Consider the following 21,160-nt stretch of genomic DNA (forward strand, 5'->3'; position numbering starts at 1 on the left):
AGCCTGCTGCGCCTTGTGGCGATTGATTGTAAGTTAATGTCTTACTATGAAAATGGCACCTGACTGCGTGGCCACATTGTTCATATCCACCAAAAAACATATTTTCAGACAAGACTTTGAACCGATACAAGAATTGTGCAAAGCCAGATCATAATATACCACAGAATCGATAACATAAGATTCCAGTGGCGGTCCGTGAATTTCCTAGTGACGCCTTCAGCTATCGGAATCAATCCAAGCCTCAAAAACGATTTTATGGCTATAAAACCTCTACTGCAGCTACAGCTGCGACACATAAAACATCATCAATAATAACCTCATACAATTGAAAGATTATTTAGTAATATAGCCATATTTTCCTCACCAAAAATCCTTTCTAACTGTATACAATACCCATCCTCCTTTTCTATCGCCATTGAAGCCAATACTGAAAGACAATGACATATCCCTACGCCTGCTAGAAGCCCTTAGTGTCCCCAAATCGAATTCTGATTGGTTAAAGTGAAAAGTATTCATGGACAAAATTTAATTAAAATCAGTCTCTGATTCAGATATTTCTTAGCCCAGCAGAGAGGGCCTTGCAGGCCCTGACGGCACATCACTGATAGATTCAAATCAAGTACCTACTTGGCTTTACATGAGGTTCCAAACTTTAATGCACCCAGCTTGTGGTTTGATGTTGTCCCCCCCATTTAATGAAGCCATATGCTTCCACATTAAAACCAGTTCAGATCTACTCTGCTTATGTGTACCCCCCCGAAACCCCCCCCCCCCCCCAATATTCGAAACACAACTCAGTGCAATACGATACTTTTCTGAGTGGCCCACTCCGAAAGGTCTGTTTATTTGTGCGGTTACAAAATATGACGGTGAGGAACGCTGCTGTAAATTGCCGAGAGGTGTTTGGTTACCATATTTAGCTAAATAAGAGGGAAATAATATTAGAGTACATTTTAGGACGATGGAGTGCAGTTGTACATACACCACAGCCAAGTATAACCACAACGAGAATAGAACTGAGTCGAGCCCTTAAAGCTGGGAGTGTAACACAGATCTCCACCAAGGCCTAACAATCATAAATGTGTCATAGTCAAAATCCTGATTTGTGGGATAATCCTCTTCCGCTAGCCTCAAAAAAAGACATTTTAAAGGGGGAAAATGCCACATAGTTATGCAGATGATGTTGTTAAAATCACACGCTAACAAACAATACAAAGAATGGGAGTGAAGTGGTACAAAACCAGTCAGTGGGTGTTATTAAAATGTTCAGGGTATGTGAACTTTATAGGAAATGTCACATTTTAAAATAAAAAATAAAATCTACCATCTACCAACTACCATCAACCATCTGCCTCAACCATCCACCTCTACCATCCACCTCTACCATCCACCTCTACCATCCACCTCTACCATCCACCTCTACCATCCACCTCTACCATCCACCTCTACCATCCACCTCTACCATCAACCATCTACCATCAACCATCTACCTCTACCATCCACCTCTACCATCCACCTCTACCATCCACTTCTACCATCTACCTCTACCATCTACCTCTACCATCTACCTCTACATATACATCATTTTATAAATGAATCATCTTCATTTTGTATTTTTGTTCTCAGGCGCGACTTATAGTCTGAAAAACAGTTGCCATAATAGGCATCCAAAAATAAAAACAATTTTGAATTGGTCTAATTTATAGAAAATTAAGCCACAAATAAACTGGTCTGGCCCAAACCACATAGATTCCCAAAATGTTGACTTCCAGGTAAAAATCTGACTTTTTACTGCCACTAGTGAAGTCGTCCGTCCGCCTTGAAATACAGTCAAGAAATTACATGACAGTGTACTAACTAGCCCAATACAAACAGGGTGGTGTATAATAAATGTGTTTGGATAGTGCTTAATGCTTCCTAAAAGTTTTAAAAGGAATGATGGAAAATTTGCAGAATATCTAGTCCACCTCAGCTTGCCTATGTCCAAATGTGCAGGAAAAACGCTGAGTTGACACCCAGCCCTTGCGAAGAAGACGGGGGGAATGTGCAGCTCTCGTAAACATCTCATCTCAAAGCTCAAGCGTCAATGCAAATGCTCAATCTGTCACTCAGACGCCCCCAGCTAGCTCAATGTTACGACCTAAATGCAATATTTCACTAGCAAAGTGTCACATTGGACAGATTGCTTTGCTATGGGAACTATTTTTTTAAACATTCGTCTTTCAGACTAAAAAAAATAAACAAAAAAACAGTATGATTTATTTGTAGTCTTTAAAGTTGAACAAGAAAAATCCTAACACTCAATTTATAATGTAAGTAGAAAATTAAAAAAATATTTTATTGCTTTATATGCTAATGAACCAAGCACACAAACTGTTAATGGTTTATAACACAAAGTTATTGATCAAAAAACTCAAAATTACAACGTCCATTACATTTTTTTATTGCTATGGGTCCAACAAGTGACCTATGAGGGTTAAATAATATAATAATTAAACATTTTGCCAGGTGTCTATAACTGGAAAAAGCTAAGAAAAGTTTAGGGACAGCGTGACAATCGAAGAGTGCATTTTTTTCAGCATGCAATCGTATGTTTATGCTGTTGAACGTGTTGTAGCAAGAGTGTTTGGTGTAACACCTCCAGACATACACTCGCCATGTGTTTGTTGCTTTTTGTGTGTGCAGGTTGAGACGGGTAACTAAACACAAGCTGTTTACGTGCAGATAACATTCAGAGGTGTGCGCATGTTGAGTTTGTTGGAAACCCCTGAGGCCAGACAGCACAACTATAAAATAAAAAAATAAAATAAAAAAAACAAGAGATCTTCTCAGCTAAACTTGAATCAACAATAAAAATATCTTTTCAAATTGCTTAAATTAAAAAAATAACTACTCTCACACGCAAAAACGACCACAATTTGATTGCATTTAACATACTTGACACATGAAAAATGCTAAAAATATAAATATAATATAATAATTGCAAATTCAAGGAAAATTCCATTTATAAAAACACACGTGGGTGGTCCTTACTTGCTATTCTATCCCCGCAGGCGAGGAAGCAAACACAAAGCATCATGGGAAATCTTCCCAGATGGCAAAGTGCTTAGAGTTACTGTCAGACTGGCAGAAGTGAAGTGATGAACTCTTGAACTTGGCGTGACTTCAGGCAAAAATTACAGCTAAAAGTGCAGCATTTGGGTTTGACTCTTGTGAGGAAATTAAAGAAGAGATAAGAAATTCCTCCGTCTCTGCTAAGGACATCATCTTAATTGTTCTACCTGCTGCATGTTTGAACCGGTGTCAAACCAGTATCAACTATTTAATGGTATCTCGCAAAGCTACCAACGTAAAATGTTGTTACTATTACAGCAATAAACCAAAGAGGTCAAACCCTTTTTAGTTTCAACGTCTGTCCAAAAGCCGTATGATGTGAGACCAACGGTACCAAAAACATAAACAATTGTTATCTCTCCGTCCAATTCCCCCTCTGCCCGGGTGACTATAATTTTGAGAGCTGGTTCCAACAGTAGATATTTATATATTAAACTCTGTCTCTCATGAATATAATTTAAAGAACAGATTTCATTGGTAAACTCTCTCTCTCATGTTGTCAAACGTCAGGCGACCAAACGTCCGGGGCGACCAAACGTCCGGGCGAACAAACGTCCGGGCGCCCGAATGTCCGGGCGACCGAACGTCCGGCCGACCGAACGTCCGGGCGACCAAACGTCCGGGCGACCAAACGTCTGGGCGACCAAACGTCCGGGCGACCAAACGTCCGGGCGAACAAACGTCCGGGCAACCAAACGTCCGGGGGACCAAACGTCCGGGCGACCAAACGTCCGGCTACAAAGCGTCCGCCTACCAAACATCCGGCGACCAAACGTCCAAGTACCCGACAAAGCCTATCTCCAATTATTATTATTATTTCTGCACCCAATTACTCTTGTGACCACAAAGGCTGTTGTGTACTATTTCACCCTCAAAATAGCCACACAAAAAATGCATATTCATTCAATCAGGCAGTGTTTTCATGGCATAAAAAGGATTTTTTAAGGCAATACGCCCGCTTTGTTTGTAAAACTCACCTTTGTTGGGGGCTATTACGACTATTCAGCTAAATGGACCCACTAACTAACACATTTCCAGTGTTGACGTGTACATTGTGTGAAAGGCATAGTGTTGAATGGTCACCTACCTGCGAGATATTGTGAACCATTCCACCAGGAAACCACAGTTGACGTCCCCACCGACTGAAAACGATCTTTCCTGCCAGCCCCCGCCGTTTCTTTGCGGTTTGTTTGCGTTGAGAGTCGGCCTAGACAGCACATGAATGCCTGAAAAAATAAAACATATTGCTTTGAAAAGAAGGACAACTACTTTTCTCACGCACATTTTTGCATGCAAAAACTCACAACACCAGTTTATTTGGTTGATTTTACAAGGAAAATAACTTGTTTTTTTGTTCAGTGAAGTCCAATCTATCAAATACAGTACTAAAGCACCCTCTGAACTGCAAGTGAGCCTTTAAAAATCCATCCCAAAACACAATTGACAATTTTTTATTCTTCTGAGTATTAACAGAAAAAGCTAAAAGGTTTGTTTGGTGTTCATTAGGAGTACCTTGCACACGCGTCATGAAAAGTGAACAAACATCACGCATGAGTTGGTGGCAATCGGGTGTTTATCACCATGGAGAGCTGCTGGTGGACCATCACACGCACAATCAAACATGCAATTGCTAGCTTCTAATTTCCTTTTTGATTTCCTGCATTTGGCAGCACTGTCCAATGTCAAGTGTATGAACAGTTTGTCCAGATATTATATATATATATCAAGATATTCCTTGACATTAAAACACTGGATAAAGTTTACATGACACACCAGTTGATTAGTCAAACAATATAAAATCCAATCTATCTAAAGACAAAATATCAGTCAACAATGTCAACTTTTTGAAAGGCTGTTAGTAAAACACTACAATGTTTCTCATTAAAAAATTTAAATTAAAAAAAATCTAAATTGCCATTGAATGTGGGGGTGCTGGAGCCTATCCCAACGATCTAACAATCAACAACATTATTGATTATGGTAGTTGTGCACATTGTGAACATATAAAATGTCTTATTCCGGAATAATAAACTAGGAACAGTTAGCAAGCGATGACATTTATCTTCATGCTCCAATCAACATAACGATTACAATGACAACTAATGCAACAACACGCGCCCTCCTGTGGTCATTGACGGTAGCGCATGTGGTCTCCACCAGCAGACACATGAAACTTACACACCCCGCACACCCACACACACCCCCACAAACACACACTAACCGATCTAGTGATGCACACACTCCTCTTAGTAGAGTGTGAGCGGTGACGAGCTCCGTAGAGGAGCTTTCATCCAACCCTGCGACAGACGAACGTCGTCTGCTTTGTTTTTGTGTCGAGACGTCGACATTCAGTTGTCATGCCGATTTAAACCTTCCCCACAATCGGGGCTTGGAGGAATTTTTTTTTTGGACGGGACACGGAGGATTGTCTCCCTTTGGCGACACAGGTAAGTAAGAACGACATCTATTTGCTTTTTAACTCTCGCAAACGCTTCATTCCTCATCTGAATTCTCCCAAAATCCAGATCGGATCTTAAAGTACACTTGGACAAAGAGGCTGACAAGAGGACAATCGTCGGCGACGTTTTTTTAAAGTTTTTTTTTTAGTTTTTAGGGTGACTTTGCGAATTGTTCTCGCTGCCAAGAAATGGTGGGGCACCTCCACTTGCAAGCGATGGACGAAAGCCTGAAAGGAAAGAACCGGGAAGGGCTGCTCGACAGTCCGGATTCGGGGCTGCCTCCAAGCCCGAGTCCGCCCTTCTGCTCACTCTCCCCGGCGCTCGTGGAGCCACGCTCCGGTAGCTGCCCGACGCCCGTGGAGAGCCAGCAAGCACCCGGGAGAAAGGACGCCACCGGCCGGGAAGGAAAACTGGTGAGTAAATCTTCCTCCCTAATAAGCCGTATAAGAACTTCGACAAGGCAAAGTCATCCAAATTTCCCAAATTAAATGCTGCTTTCTGCAAGATTTGGGGTACTTTAGGCCAGCCAACCTATGGCTCGGGGGCCAAATGTGGCTCTTTTGATGGGTGTTTATGGGTCTTCCTTCCTTATCAGTCCTATCAGTCATCGACAAGGCAAAGTCATGCAAATTTCCCAAATTTAATGCTGCTTTCAGCAAGAATTGGGGTACTTTAGGCCAGTCAACCTATGGTTCGGGGGCCAAATGTGGCTCTTTTTATGGGTGTTTATGGGTCCGGTGAATCTTTCTTCCTACTAAGTCTTATCAGTCATCGACAAAACACCGTCTGAATTTCACAAATTAAATGCTGCTTTCAGCAAGAATTGGGGTTCTTTAATCCAGTCAACCTATGGCTCGGGGGCCACATGCGGCTCTTTTGATTTGTGTGTATGGGTCTCTGCTAATTTGAGAGGTAAAACATGGAAACTGTTGGTGACAGCTGAGTCCCAAATGCACTATTAAGATAGTTGGTGGCGCTAACCCCATTGCTAGCATATTTATTTCTGCATTAAACTCTTGAGCATGAATATGCTAATTGTTAGCAATAGCATAGCAATGTTATTTTTCTGTTAAAAGTGGTGAAATGACTGAAAATGCACACATTTTCATGGATTTGGACTTTTTGAGGTATAACATTTGAAAATTTAAATTGTTTATAGCTCTCCCTGTCAAAAAGGTTCCCGCCCCCCTAGTCCATGACCCTATACACAAATGGTAATATGTGATAACCATTGCACGTCCACGTCTCTCCCTTCTCTGACCCCCCCATGCTGAGGATAGCGCTGTCCCAGGAATCCGTAAAAGTTAAATGCCCGCTTGACTTACGGCGTGGGACTTAACTGGTTTTACGGGGGGATCCGAAGTGAGACCCCGGCGCAGTTTCGTAACACGTATCAGTTGCAGAAGCAGTAGTCAGCTTGGTTTTAGATGTCATGGTTACTGCCGATGAGTGCTTTGACTGTTATTATTGCGTTATTATTTTTGCCTTCATAGTTTAAATGCTAACAGGTCATTGGGACTCCCAACCAAGATGGATGCATCTGGTTGTTGTTGTCGTTGTTGTCAAACTGGCTGATCAAGTCGATCATTTAAGTCCAAATATCATGTCAAGGGGTATTTTAGAGAAATGGATGGATTGGATTTAGCATGACTTTTCTTAGAAAGATAAAAATAAAAAATAGTTTAATGGCATTTCACTGTTGCTATGGGAAGAGATAATCTTCCCAAAGAATGCAATGCAAAGTTGATAACAATGTATATAATAATCATGTTTTTCAGGAACTATTTCTTAGCACAGGTGTCAAAGTGGCGGCTCGGGGTTTAAATCTGGCCCGCCACATCATTTTGTGTGGCCCTGGAAAGTAATCAAAAGTGCCGACTTTCTGTTTTAGGATCAAATTGAAATGAAGAGTATAAATATATATTAAATTTCCTGATTTTCCCCCTTTTAAATCAATAATTGTCATTTTTTAATCCATTTGTTCTGTTTTTAGTTCAAAAAACATTTTGTAAAATCTAAAAATATATATAATAAAAGCTAAAATAAACATTGTTTTAAATCTTTAAAAAACAGAATATTCAGGGCTTTTAATCCAATTCTTTTAATCCATTTATATAAAAAAAATATCTAAATATTATATCTAAAATGTGGCCCGCCAACCAACTTTTTATAACATAGGTCTGCATCAAATGTATCATAAATACAATAGGAAGACCGTACATTTATTTTCCATGAGGTGTCAGCACAAAGCAAACATAGGAAAATTGGCAAAAAAGCACCTAGCCTACTGCTAAATCTCTTATATTTAGCAACAGACATGTAAACACTCCTCAAATGTGAAACTTTAGTATTTTTACAGACAGAATTCCTGTCACGTCGCCACTCAAGTTGCAATGCTTGTTTTTCTTTCTTGTGGAAACTGACTTTGAACTCCTACTCGTCAGTTTTTCGTCTTGAAACTCGGTAGCTCTGTAGCCTAAGCTAATATTTATCCATCCTCAAAGGCTATCTTATGATTTACTCCTTTTTAAAAATGATCTTATTAATTAAGTGTGGACTGAGTTTGCCTGTAGTTTAAGAGTTAGACAATACAGGGTAGCCTTCAGCCTATTGTAGCACATTAGTGCTTGTTTTTAGTCGTTTTTGTCAATGTACTTACGAAAAAAACGACAATAAAAACATTCGATTCCATTGAAACAATAGTTTTAGGGAGCATTTTGGATTAGTGGTTAAGATTTTTGGCACATAGTGGTGGTCTCACGTGTTCTGTTGGTCTTGGTGGTCTTTTGGAACTTGTCCCAGCGCAATGAGAAGCAGGCTACATCCTGTCTTCTTAATTTGACAGGCATGTTTTTGGGGATGTGAAAGAAAACTCGAGTACCTGTTGTACTTCATTCAAACACTCCTTTTTAAGGCATTTATAACTGCTTCAGTGCAAATTTGCCCCATAGAAACGCAAACTTTTTAATAGATTTATATAGTTTTTTCTTTCTCAAAATGTACTGTACTCTAAGGACTACAAGAGACATTTAAGACACTTTCATTTTCCCCCAAAATTATTAGATTAGAACATTATTTCATCCCGTATTTGGGAAATTTCTTAGTTGCATTAGCAAGACAGACACAGAAGACATTGTAGACCTAGTTAAAAATCTTTTTGTATTCATTGTTCCTGTGTTATGTATTTCTTTTTGATGCTATGAATTATTTTATGGGGAAAATTCTGTCTATCAGTAATAGTGTAGTTTGCAGAGTTACTTACCGTACAACATATAACATGTAGTCATAAACAAAGTAGTAATAGTAGTACAGTAATCCCTCAATTATCACAACTCACTTATCACAAAGTACTCTTTGTGATATTGATTATTTTTTTTTTTTAATAAGGGTGACCCTACTTGCTGATTTTTCTACATTAACCACAAAATTTGAGGGAATACTGCCAGTTTGTGATTTAAAGTCATTTATTTTCTAATTTAGTAGCAGTAATCATTAGTTCAATTTAAATGTATTCAATTTGGTAGAACATAAATACCATATTCTCACAACTATAAGGCGCACCACATTTTGAGGCGCACCCTCAATAAATGACACATTTTAATTGTTCTTTCATATATAAAGCACACTGGATTATAAGGCACCCTGTCAAATTTGGAGAAAATTTAAGACTTTTAAGTGCGCCTTATAGTCGTGAAAATACAGTAAACACATTTATGAACAAAACATTAGAAGATAAGAAAGAAAACACCAATGCAATTTTTAGTCGGAAGATGCCGTAAGAAAATCCTCCTCTTCAGGTCACTCCCACTTCCCAACGGTCTGTAGAACATGTCTGAGCGGGTCCATGTGGCTTTTCAAGGGGTCTAATGGAAGCTTCAGAAATGCACTTGGTGACTCCCAGGAGTATTGTGACATTCGCCTTGAGACGCCCACATAACGCAAATCGCTACACCAATCCACCTGAGGTTCCTACTTGCCTAGATCTCCATTTTTTTTACTCTCATTCTCAATCTTATGGAAAGAATCCGCCATTTCCATCCGAAAACCCCCCAAAAACTCTTCATTTGTGCTCAAATTCTCATCTGGCTTCACAAAGACCTGAACTACAATCATCCTTGTGGTCCCCCTTCCCCTTTCCAAATCTATTTTTAAGTTTCTGTAGGCCGCTTAAGAACAATCCGCCAGCTCTATTTCGAGGTGCAGGGTTGGGTGGTGGGGGGTCTCGTTGCATAAGTGTTTGACGACCTTTCATTTCTAAATGCAACTGGGACCAAAATGCCCAGACAATCCAGCCCGTCTGATGCGACCAGCACGAGACTAACCCCGCTGGTGTTCACATAAATGTCTGGAGCCCCCCGGCCCCCCCCTAGTTGGGAGATGTTTGACTTGGCCTTTGGACTTTGCGGATTGCCGTTGTTCTTTTGGACACTGTGTGGCTTTGTCAGCAGTGGCTTGTTTTTCTGGGCATGAATTTGATTCTTCCAGGACTAGTGGATTCTTTGTGTGCAGACCGCCGCCACCGCCGCTTCTTCCTGGGGGTCTGCTAACCTCTACTTTTGGGGGGTGTTTACTTTGTGTGAGATGGAAAGACTCAAGTAGTTGAGGACGCTTATCGGAGACAGTGTTGAGATTGGGACGTCCTATTTTTCTTTGGGGGGGATTCAAACGTCGGAGAGTTAGGAATCAATGGTTTTTTGAGGTAGTTTGTAGGAGAATTCCACTTTTTTGAGAAGGTTTCATTGTTTATGGTTGGACTTTGGGAAGGCCGCATTGCTTCTATGACTACTTTTACATGTTTTATGATATTGGTTATTTTTATTTTCATTTTTTTTAACAAGATTGGAAGGGAAACAAATGTCGGGTGGTTGTGTTAATTATACATAAGTATTATGGGCAGAAGTCATTTATTAGGGCTTTATCTCATGGAAAATACGCCCATTGTGAAGTTTTTTTTTTTACTTGAATTAAAGTGATCATTTTATCAATTTTATCAAATGTTTTATCCATTTTGTCATTTTTTTAATCAATTTTCTCAGATTTTTTATCAATTTTCTCAGATTTTTATCAATTTTCTCAAATTATTACCCATTTTCTCAAATTTTTATCAATTGTCGCAATTTTTTTATCAATTTTCTCAAATTTGATTCTCATCTGGAGTTTCCTCCATTTTCAAGTAAAAATATGACTACAAACTCCCCAAATGTACTTGAATTCATGATATTTTGGGAAAGTTTTGAAAAAAAGCACAGTAATGGCATTATTTGAAACATTTTTTTCATAATAAACCTGTTGGAATTTCATACACAAGGCGAACAACGTAGTGCTAACTCCCCCAGTTTTCTTGTCAAATGCCATGTCTGAGAATTTCAAAATAAATGCATATAAAATATATATTTGCAATAACAGCATGCCCAATAAGTATAACCTTATTAAAATAACCCTTTTGGTCCAGGCTTTGTTTTTGGCACTCATCCGAATGCAGCGCAGTCCAATTTGACCTTAAACGCGCATTGCGATATTCTCCTTGAGTTGCAATCGTGTACATTTTAACAGCTGCCAGATCGCATAGGTAAGACGAGCCCGACGGCGCCGCACTCATCCGCCGTGCCCTTGGCCTCTTCTCGGCCGTCCCCCGTCCCGCCCGGCATGCGCGCTTAACCGCGTCCAAGCCGCAGCATGTGACCGCCTCCCGCTGTAACGTGAGAGGAGGGCTGGTGGGGGGCGCCGGGGCCGAGCCCGGTAGGGGCCGGCCGGCGCTCGCTCGGCCTGGCCGAGCGACCGGGCTCGCACGCAGAGACGGCCATCAATCACGTAACGTGTCTGCGGCGGCGCAAATTGCAAGTGGTTTTCCAAAATGGGGGCAAATTAGACCCAGTTCAATCAGCACATTCTTAGTCCTTTGACCAGATTTCATGTTTCCCAAGATGCATCTGTGCAAAGTCGGGCACATTGTGTCAATCACAATGAAAGCGGGACGATTTTTAAGGCTGTCAATCAAAATGAGAGAATTCTAGGCCAAGGACACAATTTAAAGTATTTTTTTTGTATTCGATCAGAAAACGAGAACAAAAAAGTAAAGTAACAATATTAATACTATAGAATAAAATGTTTTTTATACTCTGCATTAAAAAAATAGTCCAAATAACATTTTAAGTAAAATGGATGTATGCTTAAATTAATACATTTGAAGAAATTTGTCCAAGTGGGGCTTGAAAATGGCATAAAACCTTGTTCTTTTAGATTAGATTAGATTACATTATATTAGAATACATTATATTAGATTACATCACATTAGATTAGATCACAATAGATTAGATTGCATTAGATTACATTACATTAGATTACATTACACTATATTACATTAGAATACATTAGATTATATTAGATTACATTAGATTACTTTATTCATCTCATTCTGGAATTTTTTAATACATTTTTAAAAAATATATTTTTACAATACATCATTTTAGGGGTGAGACTTGGCATAATCATAATCTGACCGAGTAGTATATTACATTTTTAATTTGTAATAAAACAGCTTTAATAGAACATTTTATTTCTCTTCACCCCTATTTTTTTAATAACTAGCCCACAATTTTCCCCAATTTTAGTTATGGAAGAGAAATCAACTTACTTTGACCCAAATGGAGTGCGATTTGAAGTTTTTCATAAATTTCATGGCCGGCCGGTCTCGACCTTGGGCCACGTGGGTGGGGAGCAGTGGAGCGTAATAGCGCGCCGCAGCTGTCGGAATGTGGCTTCAAACCTCACTTTGCGTGGATCCACCACTTCACATGAGGAGGAGAAGCGGCTCCTCTCCACCTGCTCGCCAGCTGTTATTGTGTCGTCTGCGAGCTCAACATCTGCAACACACATAATCGACGTTAACGTGGGGACGACTAAAGGGAACACGGCACGGCTGAATTAATACTTTTGTCTCCTTTTAGTGGAATTAATGGCAATTCACAAAAATAAACCAACCTTTTTAAAAGATTCACGGCCGTGTTGCGGTACTTTGCCAAAAAAAATCTATTAAAAACAGCTATTGACAACAATAAACCATCCCAGTCAAGAAACACTTACTCATATAGACAAAATATAATTTAGTCAGTAAAAATCTCAGATAATAACAAAAATAAAACAGATTATGGCTCAATTGGAGAAGTTTGAATTCGCAATTGAATTGAACATTGTTGTTCAAAAGGGGTGATTTAAAAAAAAAAATGAAAATCTGTCAAAATGGCACATATTCTGGATCAAGCAAGCAATGTTTATATGTGTGTGCCTAAATATGATACGGTTCCACCCTTGGTTCCCATGAATTCCCATGGAAAGTGTCCAATTTGGCCCATTTCCATCATTCTCCGTCTCAATTTCCCTTGGAACTTTATGATGACTTTACAAGGTGGGCCTGCCTGCCTGCCTGCAGTGCCTTTTAAATGAGCTTGTTGGCTCAATGCAAGACCCGAAAGCATGCTAGGTTCTTTTACTGGATTTCTGTCAGGGTACATACACATTGGCAGCCTTGTTGGGGTTTTTTTCAGTTTTTTTCCCTTTCTAAATGAAGTTTTTTCTCTTTGCAGCTGCCTTACCTGCTGCTCAACACAGGAGAGCCCAAAACTCGCATGTATCCGGTCTTCTATGGGGAGAGTATTGAAGTGGACCCTAAACCAGAGAAGGAAGTCAAGTAAGTAACCAAAAAAATTGATGATGTTTACGTCTCACCCTTCAAAATGTTATCCACATCCCAAATTCTAAACCCTAACCAAATAGAATCTTTAAAAAAATATGGTCAATGTTAGTATAAGGTTAATATGTTTTTGGAATCCTGTTAGCATAACCTTTTTAGCATAGCAGAAATCAAATCCGAATAAATTCATACATTAGAGTTGATCTGAATTATACATTTGTCTTTGTTTCCACTTTTTATACTTTTAAAACCTATTTTAACATCTATTATTATTATAACTATTTTTTTTGTTTATTTGTATAACTAAATTTTCCCTCTTCGTTAGCAATAACAGCACAATTAGCAGCTAGCCTGTATTTTGATTGAAAAAATACTTAAGTACAGATTTGCTCCCGTCAGTGTTATCCCAAATATGATTATTATGATATGACATTTTAAATATTTTATTTTATTCTATAACACAGCTAGCTAAACCGCTAATGTCTACTCATGAGTAATAATATGATTCTTATGATATGACATTTTTAAATATTTTATTTTATTCTATAACACAGCTAACTAAACAGCTAGCTAAACAGCTAGGTAAACAGCTAGCTAAACAGCTAACGTCTACTCATGACAAAAATCTAACGGTACAGATTCATTACAGTTTTTACCTTTTGAATATCAAATTATTCAATGAAAGGTTAACTTCTAATCTTTAAACTGGGCCAATCTGGCCCTAAACAATTTATCAATGTTAAAACACCTACCAGAAAAACAAAAATATAGCATATATTTTGAAGCCAATTCTTAAGCACCTGTCCCAACATGGCTGTTCATACCTAACTCCCTGCCTCCCTTCCCTCAGGTGCACTTCAGCCGTCCGCTACGATTCAGACAAACACTACCAAGACCGTGTGTACTGCGTCCCCGTCCCCACGCCAACCTCGTACAGCGAAACGGTGGTAGCGGTCCCTGACTGCACCTGGCGGAGCTACAAAAGCCAAGTATACCTAGAACCCCGACAGAAACCCGTTGGCTACCAGAGCACCACCATCGTGTACCCCAAACACGCCAAAAACATTTACCGCACCACGCTTACCTACAAACCAGCCGTGGCGCGGCGCTGGTTCGTATCAAAAGTGCGGTTGGAATCCGGCGAAGATTCGAGTCCTTGCATTATCTACACGGAAGACTTATAGTCATCCTTACCGGATCCGTTTTTGTCTTTTGTTCCGGACTCCATTTTAGAAAAGGGAATGTATGTGAATGCTGGAGGTTTAACCATGTTTTTGTTTAAAAATCTCATTGGGCAATGTCTTACTATTTCATGATGACGCAAGTATGGAAAAAAAAACTTCACAACAAAGAAGATTAAGTCGTGTGAGATGGTGCATCTTTACTAATAACGGCTTTATTGCACTTGTTTCCATTATAAAAAATCATCTGTTTTTGTGTGCGCCCGTGTGAGTGTGTGCTCCAATGCTTGGACCAAAGATTTTTTTATTTTTAACAGATTCTGTGTTCTTTAAAAGCTGTAAATGAGTACATCACAACATTTTCTTAGCCTATTTATAACTGAGGTGTGCAGGGGGTGTTAGAGCAACACGGGGGAAAAGGGAATTTTATTTAAATAAGTGTTTTTTGTCAGTATTGGTACAAGTTTATCATTTTGACAGCATTTTCAACATGTAATATTGTTTCATGATTAGACTACCAAAGATATATTTTGTTGTGTTTTATTTTTTTATACCTTAAAGGGAAAAATAACTATCTGTACACTAACAACATTGTGTTTTAATAAACAAGTGCTGTAAATTAAGAAAAAATGTATATGAAAAAAACTAATTGGAAGCAAGTGGTTGAATTAATTTGTGAACTATAGTGAAATTTGATGATCTAACTTCATAAATGAAAGGCATTTGATGAAATATCTTAATTCTTATTACAATTTTATTGCAATAAACGTGGTCTAATCCCAATTTGTACAATAACAAATCAATAATAGTTTAGGGGAATAACTTTTAAGCCCAAGATAAGATGTTAAATGGAAAGACTATGGATAGGGTTTGTCACTAAATGTGTTGCATGACAAATCATACTTATAAAGGGAGTTTTGGAAGCTATTTTAAGGTTTTGTTGGGTTTTTTGAGGGAACTGTATGTTGAAATTGAAAGGATGGCAGTTTTTAGTGGTGGAAGACAGTTTAAAGCAAAGTGAAAAGCAGGTTGGATTCGAAATGTTTGCTGGTTTCACGAAAGTTCAAGTCTAACACGTCTTGCTGTAAAATATTTTCCTGATGTATATGTGGAATTAAGGCACTTGTTAATTCTCTTTATATTTTTGTACGTCGGCTGCCGTTTCTGTTCGGATCTAATTTAAAGATGTATATTGTATTTGAATAAAGTCAATCAATACATTGCGTTTTTTCCTCTGTACTGTTTGAGAAATAAACATGTACATACCAAGACTGCTACTTGTAGGTGAAGATCAAACTTTGCCAAAGGTAAGGAGATGGATCATCTATTCTTAAAAAGAAATATTTGATAAATAAACACTGACAGTATAACACGCCGAAGTTCATGGTTAAACCACGAGGAACGCTAATTACGTCATAAAAATGCGCCGGTGACTGGTTACGACATGCAATTGCAGGATTACTACTCCCTCTAGCGTTTGAAGAGGTTCAATTACATCTCAAGTGTCCATTTAGTATCTTATAATAAAGTGACTCCGAGACTATGAATGGCAATAAGCTTTTTATTTAAACATTAAGGCAGTGTCTTATTCGTTTTTCCATTTGTACACTGCTATCCACAAAGCTTGCTGGTGGGCATGTAGAATTTAACCGTGTTTTTCCTCTCTAATATTTTGTAATATACCAACCTAAAAGCAAGCCACATAAATATTTACATCTATTTAATTTTATATACATTCCTTGCTATTATACAGTGGGTTATTTTTATATATATAAAAAAAACATTATGAACAAAATGTTTAAAAACAATGTTATACTTTTTCTCCACAGCCCTGCTAGACCTCCTTCCAAGGGCCAAAATAATCTTTTTCATAACTATTTTTTGTGTTGTTTTTTGGGAGAAACCGTGGTTGGACAAAAAAAAAATTAAAGGCAAAATTAATGCACATTACATTTGAATTTAGTATGGATTAGTCCGTCATCTGGTAAAAAGCAAACAGCTAAGATATGGCTTTAGTTTGTTTACGGTCACATTCCTAAAATTGCGATTAAAAAGGTGTATTTTGATAAACTGTACAATAATATGGGGACATTATTCTCGTCTTCACCCGGGCGGGGGACTCACCCCGTTCCAAAATGGATGATGGCTGGTTGAGATGATTATTGTGCAGGCATGAACATGCTTGACCATCAACGAAGGGTAGGGAAGAGGAGGTAGTCCTGGAACAGTCAAAATGGCGGACATTTGTGTACTCAAATAAACAACAAAATGGAGAAAACTCTACATTAGCATGTGATAGCAAGCAATCCAACTTTTTTGAGACATTACACAGAGTGAATGAACATCAAACTCATATTTTTTTTTGTTTAATACGTCCCCTCGTCTTCCTTGAACCCGCCCGAATGCGGGTGCAGTGAAGCAGACTGTCACAGTTGTCGCCATGGAAACCAAAAAAACAAACAAAAAAATACATCTAACGCAGGACTGATTGCTTAAAAACGGATAAAAGGCGTTTCATTCGCTTGACGGTTTACACAATTCCCAGCCTGTATAGTAGAAACTCTGGCGAGGGGGAGGAGCCAAAAAAGGGGGAAAAAACAAACAAAAAAAATAAAAACTATTGTGCGTCACTTGGTAACTTCAGTACTGTGCGTGTAAAATAAATGGCACTTAACACTAAGAATATAATGTACAAAAGCTGCACAGAAGAGAAGCTAAGGGTGTTTCCTCTATGCAGTAGCAGTACAAGGTCAGACTGTCACACACACAAAAAAAAAAGCTCCAAGATGGTAGATCTTGTCGGGCCAAGTTGAAAGACCAGCTGGACTTCGGCTTCACTCACACGCGATTGTCGTTTTGTGTTGTTTTGAAATCACCGGTAGTGAGAGTCAAGTTAACGAGGGATTGGTCGCCACGCTGGGTTCTCAAGTTCCCGTTCTATGCAGTGTCGTGGCAAACGGACCCCAAAAAAAGAAACTAAGTGCTTTATCGTCCCAAAAAAGTTTGCCGGACGCGGTTAATAAAAAAACGAGGGAAAAAAAGCGCCACTTGTCCGTGTGTGTCGTTATGTGACCAAAAGTCTGTCGGGATACCTGACATCAGCAGGTACGACCATTCCTCTGGACCCTTCCGAAAGTATGAGACGACATGGATGAACAACAGCATGTTTACCCTGTAAACCAATGATATGACCCACCTTAAAAGCATTCATATTTGCCAAAAAAAAACAAAAAACAAGGACGCCCACATAAACTATGATTGCGAGAACTGTAGTACTTGTCTACAATCACTTTCCAATCCCGACAAAGTACTGCGAGTCGAAAAAGAAGAAAAAAAAGCCAGGAAAAGCAAAATAAGGTATGTCGTCCCATTCCTTGCAGCGTGAGGGGCCCTCTGATTGGCCAGTTCGCTCCCATTCATAAACATGTAAGCACTTGATCGTGAAGAAGGTGGTTGTTGATTGGTTGGTTGGTTGTGCCCTGATGGATAAGGCCGAGAGTTGTCTGGGAAATCCTTTTTGTGTAGCCCGAAGTGGGAAATTGATGGTGGAATGGATTTGGATGGGTTAGGGGGGCTTGAGTGGGGGTCTGTTTAAGCCTATACGATAGCTTTGTGGGTCACTCGCTGTCAGACAGGGAGCTGTACTGCGACATGAGTAAGGGTTTGTCCTCTTCTTCCCAGGCGCGGCCTTGCCCTTGAGTTGGAGGGGCGTGGCTTACTGGTTGCCCCGTCGGCTGACCCGCCGGTTGGCCGGATGAAGGCGAGGGGACTGAAACTGTCCCGCCGGGGAAACGCATTATCAATGGGTTGCATGGGAAGGGAGTCGGCGTTGAACCTGAAAGAAGTGAAGAGATGGCGGTTAGTTCATGAAGGCTTAGGAATTTTCGTACTACGAGTATCTATTTGTAAGTGTTTGCCGTTTGGAAATACTTTCGTGTAAGATTGTGTTGCATCGTGACCATCGTGCATTTGGTCAACGGACGTTTGGTCGATGGACACTTGGTCCCTGGACGTTTGGTCGCCGGATTCGCTCGCTCTCAAAATTATAAATATGTGAGAGAAAGAGAGAAAAAGTTTATTGTTGAAAGCGATCAACCAGTTAATCTCTCGCTCTCAAAATTCTAATCATGAGAGAGAGAACTGTCCGTCGACGAAACGTCCATTCGACGAAACGTCCATTCGACGAAACGTCCATTCGACGAAACGTCCATTCGACGAAACGTCCATTCGACGAAACGTCCATTCGACGAAACGTCCATTCGACGAAACGTCCATTCGACAAATCGTCCATTCGACAAATCGTCCATTCGACGAAACGTCCATTCGACGAGATGTCCATTCGACGAAACGTCCATTCGACGAAACGTCCATTCGACGAAACGCCCATTCGACGAAACGCCCATTCGACGAAACGTCCATTCGACAAAACGTCCATTCGACGAAACGTCCATTCGACAAAACGCCGGGGGACCAGGTGTCCGAGTACCGTTTTGTGTTTCAGTACAGCATATAAGGGGGAAATTTGGGTATTATGAAAGTACCTGTGGACGAGGGTCGATCTTCCCAGACTCGGTTAGTCAGCGGCGTTCTTCGGTTGCAGTCTCCTTCGGAGTGGACCGAAGACACGGAGGATGGCCTTTCACCCCCCGACAAGCCTGGTCCTGGAGACTTGGCCTTGCGCCCGTTAGAGCGCCCACCGCCCTTTGATGGTTTAGCACTACCTACAAACAAAAATGACAAGATTATGGGTTGGTCCTTTCAATCCCATACTATTACTGCCCCCGTTAGCATGCTACTGCGTGTACGTGTCTAGAAAAAGTAATTACCCTGTGAAAAACCGTCCTCAACTCGTCCATCCGTCCCACTCATGGCGCCCGGCAGGCTGGATGTTAGCGTGTTAGCAGCATTAGCTGGGGATCGTTCCTCAGGCTGATCATCAAATTTCCCCATTAAGGCCTTTCTTATGATGGCCTCTAGACCAATGGAGCTGCCGGGTGTCTCGGGAGCCGGGTGGCTACGAACGCTAACTGACCCCGCCGTCGTTGACGCCGGCATGTTGAAGATTTCCGTTCCGGGCTGACCTGCATCTGTAAAATGTAGAAAATAGCTTGCTAGGAAAAAAAATCCTATGGGAAGTTAAAAGTAAGCTTGAGAAATCGTACTCACTGAAATCATTGTCGTTGCCCACCACCGTCATCTTCTTGCTCATCTCCTGCTTTTTGGATTTGACAATGGCCGAGGTATTTTCTGTCAGTTTGCTGAAAAAAGCTGGAGGTTGCGAAGTGGGAGGAGACCGTGAGCCCATTCTGTACACAGTCAAGAGAAGCCACATCAAGCAACTAATAATACATCTATCTTTTTTAAATGACATTTTAATATTTCTTAATACATTCCTTTTTACTTTTCTATGTACTTTATTGTTTTTACTTGAATGATGAGTAATGAGTATGTTAATACTTTCGTCCTTTTTTCTGTTTATGTTTCATATGTACTGTTAACGGATGCACTTTTTTATATGTATCCTATCTTGTGCTGACCCGGCCCATCTGTCAATTTTTTTAAGTCAATGTGGCCCCCGGGCCCAGAAGTTTGCCCAAATTTGGTTAATCCCAAAACCAAATAGAACATATAGATATACTTTGTAGAAAATAGAAAAAAAATACAATATTTGGTCCATTAAAAGTATCATAGTCAAAATTCCAGTAAATTATCAAAATGTATATTAACAGAATGTTCCTTTTACATTATGAACAATATATTATGAACAAGAAAATAACATAAGTACATAAATAAAGTATGTGCAATTTTAACAACACTTTTACACTGGGTCTGCACGTACTAAAACACTGCGCCCCTAGCGGATAATACAAGAACTACACATTTTAAAGAAAATTCACTTTTTTTTTTATACAATGCAGCTTTCTTCCCCGGGCCGTATCAAACCACCAGACGGGCCGGATCCGGCCCGTGGGCCGTATGTTTAACACCGCTGGCTTAGATGCAAAACAAGACCTTGTTCTTACGTTTGCTCTCCTTGTTCGTTCGGATAATTCATCCCTCCCTGCATTTCCGACTCCGAATTGGCTCCGGCGGGAGATACCGGTTCGATACAGTCGTTGGAAAAACCAATCGGAGAAGACTTAGCCTGAGGAGGGGACCTGCAAAACGCAAAAAAAGAGAAATGACCTTTTCTACCAATGCGTAACTTGAGGACTTGAGGCCTATTAATACATTTATTAGTCATCATAAATAAAAGGTTGACCTCTCGTGTTTATTACTGCTGATCCCCCGGATTTGGTACTGACTCTTACCGGTCTCGGTTACGATCAACCCCGATACCCTCGGGAAAGCGGCCCAGTTGGGAGGACTCTTGAAAAGTGGGTGGGTTTTGTGAGGCACTGGGAGGACGGGTTAAGTCCAAGATGGGTGAGCCGTGGTAGCCTTGTTGATGTTGTTGCTGACTCTGTCTTGTGTAATCTTTTGTTATTACCTCCTGGTATGGTAAAGATAAAAAAATGAAGTTATTGCAGTGAGATGGGAACTTGATATGGGATATTACAGTGTTCCCTCAGTTATCGCAGTTAATGGGGACCGGGACCACCCGCGATAAGTGAATTTCCGCGAAGTAGGGATTTCCCTTCAAAAATGCTTAATTTGAATTTAATTCAAAGAAAATAAAAAATATTTTTATTTTATTTTTTTAATTTTTTACCCCC

The 21,160-nt window shown here is 39.9% G+C and overlaps 2 protein-coding genes and 1 long non-coding RNA gene across 3 annotated transcripts in view; 1 reads left to right on the forward strand and 2 right to left on the reverse strand.

Annotated features, from left to right (window-relative positions):
* LOC144196029 (uncharacterized) overlaps nucleotides 1-15,857 on the reverse strand; it is a 33,343-nt gene extending 17,486 nt beyond the window's left edge. Inside the window, exons 1-4 of the long non-coding RNA XR_013326203.1 lie at nucleotides 15,711-15,857; nucleotides 13,166-13,238; nucleotides 12,208-12,436; nucleotides 4,202-4,340 (exon numbers count right to left, since the gene is read on the reverse strand). This is a non-coding gene — a long non-coding RNA (uncharacterized LOC144196029). The remainder of the gene's footprint in view (nucleotides 1-4,201; nucleotides 4,341-12,207; nucleotides 12,437-13,165; nucleotides 13,239-15,710) is intronic.
* Nucleotides 5,343-15,287, forward strand: rflna (refilin A). Its single transcript, XM_077715996.1, has 4 exons — nucleotides 5,343-5,561; nucleotides 5,640-5,986; nucleotides 13,157-13,260; nucleotides 14,114-15,287. The coding sequence occupies exons 2-4, from the start codon at nucleotides 5,762-5,764 to the stop codon at nucleotides 14,445-14,447; spliced, it is 663 nt and encodes a 220-aa protein (XP_077572122.1). The 5' UTR covers nucleotides 5,343-5,561; nucleotides 5,640-5,761; the 3' UTR covers nucleotides 14,448-15,287.
* A 1,614-nt stretch (nucleotides 15,858-17,471) lies between the features above and the next one.
* Nucleotides 17,472-21,160, reverse strand: part of ncor2 (nuclear receptor corepressor 2) — a 58,201-nt gene continuing 54,512 nt past the window's right edge. Inside the window, exons 40-45 of the mRNA XM_077714467.1 lie at nucleotides 20,756-20,937; nucleotides 20,468-20,602; nucleotides 19,611-19,750; nucleotides 19,271-19,531; nucleotides 18,986-19,165; nucleotides 17,472-18,279 (exon numbers count right to left, since the gene is read on the reverse strand). Of these exons, the coding sequence (XP_077570593.1) occupies nucleotides 18,062-18,279; nucleotides 18,986-19,165; nucleotides 19,271-19,531; nucleotides 19,611-19,750; nucleotides 20,468-20,602; nucleotides 20,756-20,937 (1,116 nt within the window). The 3' untranslated portion in view covers nucleotides 17,472-18,061. The remainder of the gene's footprint in view (nucleotides 18,280-18,985; nucleotides 19,166-19,270; nucleotides 19,532-19,610; nucleotides 19,751-20,467; nucleotides 20,603-20,755; nucleotides 20,938-21,160) is intronic.

This window comes from Stigmatopora nigra, chromosome 4, assembly GCF_051989575.1.
Source record: "Stigmatopora nigra isolate UIUO_SnigA chromosome 4, RoL_Snig_1.1, whole genome shotgun sequence".
NCBI lineage: Eukaryota > Metazoa > Chordata > Actinopteri > Syngnathiformes > Syngnathidae > Stigmatopora > Stigmatopora nigra.

Coding starts and splice junctions, on each gene's coding strand:
- rflna (XM_077715996.1), top strand. CDS start 5,762: ATGGTGGGGCACCTCCACTTGCAAGCGATGGACGAAAGCCTGAAAGGA. Junction 5,987..13,156: donor CCGGCCGGGAAGGAAAACTG/GTGAGTAAATCT, acceptor TTCTCTTTGCAG/CTGCCTTACCTGCTGCTCAA. Junction 13,261..14,113: donor AAACCAGAGAAGGAAGTCAA/GTAAGTAACCAA, acceptor CCCTTCCCTCAG/GTGCACTTCAGCCGTCCGCT.